This window comes from Camelina sativa, chromosome 15 (genome assembly GCF_030686135.1).
Source record: "Camelina sativa cultivar CO46 ecotype springtype chromosome 15, ASM3068613v1".
NCBI lineage: Eukaryota > Viridiplantae > Streptophyta > Magnoliopsida > Brassicales > Brassicaceae > Camelina > Camelina sativa.
Window position 1 is genome coordinate 14,382,281 of NC_141894.1, and position 6,612 is coordinate 14,388,892.

A 6,612-nucleotide genomic window follows, 5' to 3' on the forward strand; every position below is an offset into this window, starting at 1 on the left:
TAAATAAAACCGGGCTAATTAGACTAAGAAATAAACGAGAAGAAAGTTAAATATATAATTTGAGCAGATAGTGACATTCTTTATTAGAAAAAGAAGACTTATTGAAAATAAAACTCAAATCAAAATTTACAGAAATCAATATATAAACTAGGAAGTTAAATTGTGATGTTCGTTTTACACTTTGGAGGGTTTAACAGTTCTAGAATTCATTAGCCCCATGTTTCATATTTTAAAGGATAAATTGGTTAGGCAATTTCGAGAGTTTCCCAAAGGTTATTCCTCGATATGGTTACATCGATGCAAAATCCGAAATGCTTCCTTCATATCCTTGGAACTTGGTTCAAGACTTAAACCCTCCAAAGTATAAAACCCTTATCTTTGTTTAACCGTCTGAGTCCATGTCACGGAACGGTAATGGTACGGTCTTCACTGCCCTAAACTGGCCAACATTGTTCAAATGCTCATTCTCCACTCTGTAATTACAAAAAAGAAAAGATTCATATTTAATTAGCATCCATAATCAAGTTTAACAGAGTAATCTCTAGACATAGGTGAACTTTTTTTACCTGTAAAAGTTCCAGTGTCCTCGACGAATGACTTCAAGGGAAGCCAATAAGAAATCTAGCAAATGAGACTGGACAGGGCTGACCCTGAATCTCATTATAGTCTCGATCCAAGCAACTCGCAACACCAAATTCAACGCCTGAACAACTCAGCATTTAGTAGAAGATCTTAACATGCGAAACACGTTATGACTATGTGATAGACTTACAATGGAGAGGTAGTAGAAGTTCTTGTTCCGGAGAACCAAATTGTCCCTTAGCCATGGATTTTTGGATTTAGGGTTTAGAAGACCCCAATCCTTGACAAAGTCCCAGTATAACTGATAAATGGTGGCCACAACAGAGCTCGCAAGCACCATGGTTAACCACAAGGTTGTGCTTTCTCTCGCGTAGGTTATGCGAACTCCGGCTGCAACCATCGCTGACACGTATTTTCCCATGTTTATTAGATGATCACTGTTTGATTCGTCCCACCATCTCCTTATACACTGTAAATTAATGCTCATAGTATGTTAGTTAAGAGGTTTTAAGGGACTTGATTAAAAAAAACAGAGCGCAAAAAGTCCTAAGCAAACTTACTTGCATGGCACGCCAGAAGTAAGGTGAGAAAGAAATTAAGTAAGCAAGTTCTCTGTAGATTCTTCCGTTTTTGCAGGTATTGTATTCGTGTGTTTTGAAGCTTTGAGCCATGAAGTAGCACCCAGTTGACTCAAGATGTCTCAGCAATGGAATCTGAATAGAACACGATTAATAATTTAGTTATCGACTAAATTCGATGTCGTAAAAATCTATGGATGTTGAATCAGTCAATTTACCTGGCTAGTAAGTTGATCGGCCATGAAGAAATCAACCATCAAAACCTATTCCGTACAAAACCAATAAAACTTAAAACCACGTTTCTGCAGATTGCTTGTGCTGAAAGTAACTAAAATATATAAACATATTGGTTTACCTTGTAGAAAGGTGAGCAAACAATGTTCCGCAAGATGCGAATGAAGCAGAATCTTGTTGGACGATAAAATGTGTCAAAAGGGCAAATCAAGACACAAATGAAGATCTGTCGCATGCACACCAAAAAAAGAGAAATTAGCGTTTTGAAACTGCGATTGCCGTTAAAACGTTCCATATGACTAATCAAACTTATAAGTAATTAAGATTTACCAGGAGAAGTATGCCAGGGATGGTATCAACTTGACTGGCTGAGAAACCGGCGGCGCGGAGTATGAGGTGGATGACCATAGCGGCCACGACCGAGGTCATGAATGTGGTTCCCATCAGAAACGCGTCCCGGTAACGCAACGCTGTGTTTGGTGCAAACTCGAAGATGAACGTATAGTTTATCCTCGTATTCTTCCACATGAACAGATTGCATCCGTACATGAACATGTGTAGACTCAGCAACGCAAAAACACTGCATTTTGTAAAACAACGAAAATATATACAAATTATCAGAATAAATAACAAAAAAAAAGAATATGTTCTCTTTGTGTTGAATTGATTACTCATTGGTTTTTTTTATATTTATGTTGCAAATAATGAATATATTCGTTAATTACCTGAAAACAGGATAGACAGTCTCCATATAAGAGACTTGGGCACCAGAGGTGAAGATTCCAGAAAGATGTGCAAGTATTATGTAAATACTAAACAATGAGATGAAGCAACCCGTAAACAATCCTGCCGAACAAAAAAAAACAATTTTAATTTATTTAAACTCTTGGTGAATTGTTTTTTTTTTTTCTTGAAAATAAAAGAAGTAAAGTAGTAGTAGAGATAGAGAAAATAAAAAAGTAAGTACCAACAAAGAAAGTGACCATGTGAGAATCTTTAGTCTGGTGGGGTTTCAAGAATTTCATGGCCTTTTTCCTGTCATTGTTGGCGAAGTGCTTTGTGAATACGGACTCCACTTCGTCCATCAGTCTTACCACCTTCGTTTTTTAATAAATCAATTAGTCTTTCAATACATAGCATTAGACCTCCTTTTATTTAACTAATTATAAGATTTAAGTATTACCTTATCAGAGCTGATAAATTGCGATCTCTTTACGACTTTGAGATAAGTTGATGATGCTTGCTGACCAGAAACCTGTTGGTCCATATTTAAAAGATTCATCATTTAACCACTATAAATTATCTTTTTGTCATTGGTTTATAACCGAAAGTAACATCTACAAGCCCCTTTACCTTATCAAATTTCTTCATTATTTTTGTAAAAGCTATCATATTCAACGAGCTGCCAAAATAAAAAGCAAAACCAAGAATTATAAAACATCGAAATCATTACCAAATAAAAATATTATGATATTGAGTCGGTCAATGAATCTACCTGTAAGTCTTTAACAAGCCAAGACCTCTGTAGAGCTCAACAAAGGCACTTCGTATCATCTTCTCGGCGCATTGAATCTTTTTCCGGTTGATGAAATCTCCTCCGCCGCTTCTTGGGTTGTTGACGAGCTCTTCCCACAGGACAGAAGTGGCAGTGGCTATGGATCTTGCACCGCCACCTTCGGCTCCAGCCACGGCGTCGGGGATGTCGACTCGAAGAGACATTTTTGGTTTGCCTCCTTTTGTTTTGCTCCTCGTTGCAGAGTTTATGAAACTCACACCGTTCCTCTCAAGTGCATCTATTATTTCATCAGTTCTTGACGCTTCACTTTGTGTCTCACTTAGTTCTCCAGGAGACCCTAAACAATAAGAAAATAAATCAAAACAAAATTATATATTTTGTTACTAATAACAAAAGACACAAGATCTAAGAGAAAAAATAAAAAAAAATGTGTCGACCTTGTCATCTATTGTCGGCCCATTTTTATTTTCTTACTCACAAACATTTTTTTTGTTTGTTAGTAGAATTCGATTTGTGTTCTCATGTTCTTGTCGGCCATTGAATATATATGTCGACATATAAAATCTCTAAACTCTAAAATTCTCTCTTTCAAATATTTGCAGCTTCGAGTTTTGCATCCACGTGCAATAGATTCGTAAGCTTAACAAATTGTCATTTCAGTAGTAAAATTTCTATAATTCTATTGTGAATTACTTGAATTATTAATTGTAAATAGAGTTATAAAAGATTAAATAACCTACTTTCCTTTTTACTAGCCGCACTACGTAAACGGCCTTTAGGACATGCACTTTTGTGGTTTTCTAATGGGTGCAGACCACGTCATATCTCAGATATATTAATGGCTAGCTTTTTAAAGAGTCTATGTCAACTTGTGGAATTTATTAAACTACCCTCAATCAGACCTAACTTGTATTAAAAGCATTAATAAGAAAGGAGACTGACCTGCTGAGAAATCAGAGTTTCGAGCAGAAGATGAGAAGGAGCGATGTGATCCAGACAAGTTTCTCTTCTTCCGATCACTTAAGATCTGTTTGAGTTCTGCAAGAATCTCCAACTGTTTCTTGAGAATCTCTCCTCTTCCCAAAAACTCTGTTTCTTTGGCCTTGTGGAACTGATTCACTTTGTTTAGTTCTTCATCTAGTCTTGCGAAAAACACTTTAACCTGAAAGAAACAATAACAAAAGCATCCAAATACTTAGTTCAAACGTTTATGCCTCTAGTGGAAGAGAAAAAGTAGTTTTAATTTGACCATCTTCATTAGGATTTAGGAAGTGGGTGTTGTGTGCAATTTAGGCTAGCAATAAAAACACTACTATATCTTATTTAATTGTCTGCTTTTCAATAGTAAGAAAAAAACAAATCCGTAGTATTAATACTGATGATGATATACATTAAATAAAGTCGCAAAGATAAATGCACCATAATTCTTATTCAAGTTTTTTTAATAGGAAAAAGTGTATTAATATGGCATTATGGCTAAATATAGAATCAGAATAATAGATCAAATATTTAAGGTTAAGCTTTATACCTCGTCTTCTTCAGAGAACAGCTGAACAAGTTCAGTTTGGTAAATCTCCTCAACATCATCTCCAGTTTCTGAGCTATTTCGTCTTCTCCTTACCTGTTAATTTCACGAAAACAAAAACATGATATTAATTTTAGTTTGATTTTTTATTTTGTCAACAAAATTCATTTAATTCAACAAACCATGTAAACATCATATTTATTTTATTTTGATATTTTCTCAGACGTGTCATTGAATTAGGGGTGGTGACTTGTGAGTTTGTTATGTCTTTATATATATTTTCCCCCGTCACGATGGTTTCGTGAGATATCACAATCTTCACAACCGTTTCCGCATCTTTGGCTTTCGTGAGACTATGAAGAAATACAAACCTTTTTTTTTGGAATTAGCGATATCAACCTCTAACATGAGAGAAATACAGTCTAATAAGTAAGCATTAATTTGTTTTCTGAAAAATTAAAAATATTGCAGATTTTAGGGATAGTGAAGTTATAGGATTTTTCTTAAATTAGGAAACCGGTAGGTTACTTAGGTAAGCTAAAGTTATAAGGTCTAAATCATATGCATAAATGATTGTTTTCCTGAACAGAGATACGAAGATATGTAAATATTACATATTCGATACACACTAAAAAATTTCTAACTTGGTCCACAAGACTTAACATATCAAAACTCTACCAAATATGTAATATTTACATATCTCTATAATAAAAATGTGAAAATCAAATAAAATAGAAAAAAAAATTAAAAAGGCAAATTTCTCATGTAGACAAAGCAGAAATAACCGGTAATTCTGACGCGTAAGCAATTACAAAGACGTAAGCAGACACGAAACTCCATCGAAACAATCATAGGACCAAACAAGATAATAACTAAATCATTACATAAACGTTCTCCTTAAAATTTATATTCCAAATTTTTCAAAGCTAAATAGTTGAGAGTAAACACACACAGTTTATCCGACAAACTCAAAACATACGGTCTCACCAATTATAATATTTTAGTCCCTAATGGTATCAATGTTCAAACTGCGGGTAAATGCGTTTAGACTTGTAATCTAGTTTGATTAGCAAAGGTTACAAAAAGTTTACACGGAACTTAAAAAACTAATCATTCAAAGCGACAAAAGAATCAAGCATGTTGTCTTAATTAAGATAAAAATAAAAGTAGCTAACTGATTGAATTACCTGGAGGATCTCTGGTTTTTCTGAGTTGGAAAAAAGTTTATCCGATAACGTCCGGGCCAATTTACGAACCGGGTCCAAAAGTGATCGACCAAAATCGGAGTGATGAGCAATGGGGTAATGAGAAGCCGGTTTTGGTTTACGAGAGATTTTGATTTTCTTGATTTGTTTCTTTAGTAAACAATAGTTAACAAAGGCCTCTTTCCACTCAGGTATGAGTTGTGCCTCTAGCTCCTTGGAGAACTTCACCATCTTCTTCGCATATAGTTTCTTCCGTTTTGATTAGATAAATGTTAATATTGACTTGGGAAGAAATTATAATGTGAGGAAGGAGAAGGAGGAGAGAAAGAGAGAGAGGTGTTTAATGTTAAGAGAGGCATTAAGAGGGAAAGAAGAAAGTTTGTATATATAGAGAGAAAGACGTGTAGAGAAGGTGAATTTTTAGTTTCTATATATTTTTTTTTTATGGTCACTGACTATTTAATTTAATGGAAATAAAATATTTTTAACACACATGGTTTGCAGCTACGAGGAGATTTAACTTTTTGATGCGATTTGTAAAAGTAAAGTTAATAAAAATGGGAAATGGAAACTTTTGTTTTTTTATATTAAATTTGCTTGGCCATTATGCGAAGCTTAATTACACTCACTTATATATAGATTTGAATATAACGCACTCGTTAGTATTGGTGTGAGTAGTGCAACTCGTCACGAATCCCACACACAAACACACTTCTATTGCATTCAACAAGGATAATATTTTAATTTATCTTGCATACATTCTTTTTCCAAAAATAGTAGTACTTTATCCATTATACGTATAATTATGATCCATGATGTAATATTACGTGTATTATGTATACTTATTTTAATAATATGAATCGTGATACAATAAACAACTTCTTGATAGCTTTGTTATGCTAATCGAGAGACCAGATTCATATTAAGGCATACTTCCTCCATATCATTTTAAATGATATTATGGAAATTTTA

The 6,612-nt window shown here is 34.2% G+C and overlaps 1 protein-coding gene across 1 annotated transcript; it reads right to left on the reverse strand.

The window, feature by feature from the left end:
* Nucleotides 1-58: 58 nt before the first annotated feature.
* On the reverse strand, nucleotides 59-6,340 carry LOC104746841 (phosphate transporter PHO1). The gene is made up of 15 exons (XM_087488301.1): nucleotides 5,623-6,340; nucleotides 4,439-4,531; nucleotides 3,853-4,072; nucleotides 2,890-3,247; nucleotides 2,748-2,796; nucleotides 2,578-2,649; nucleotides 2,362-2,491; nucleotides 2,120-2,240; nucleotides 1,725-1,974; nucleotides 1,516-1,620; nucleotides 1,379-1,423; nucleotides 1,143-1,295; nucleotides 773-1,051; nucleotides 567-703; nucleotides 59-473 (listed from the first exon to the last, which is right to left on the reverse strand). The coding sequence occupies exons 1-15, from the start codon at nucleotides 5,869-5,871 to the stop codon at nucleotides 383-385; spliced, it is 2,352 nt and encodes a 783-aa protein (XP_087344427.1). The 5' UTR covers nucleotides 5,872-6,340; the 3' UTR covers nucleotides 59-382.
* Between the last annotated feature and the right edge of the window lie 272 nt (nucleotides 6,341-6,612).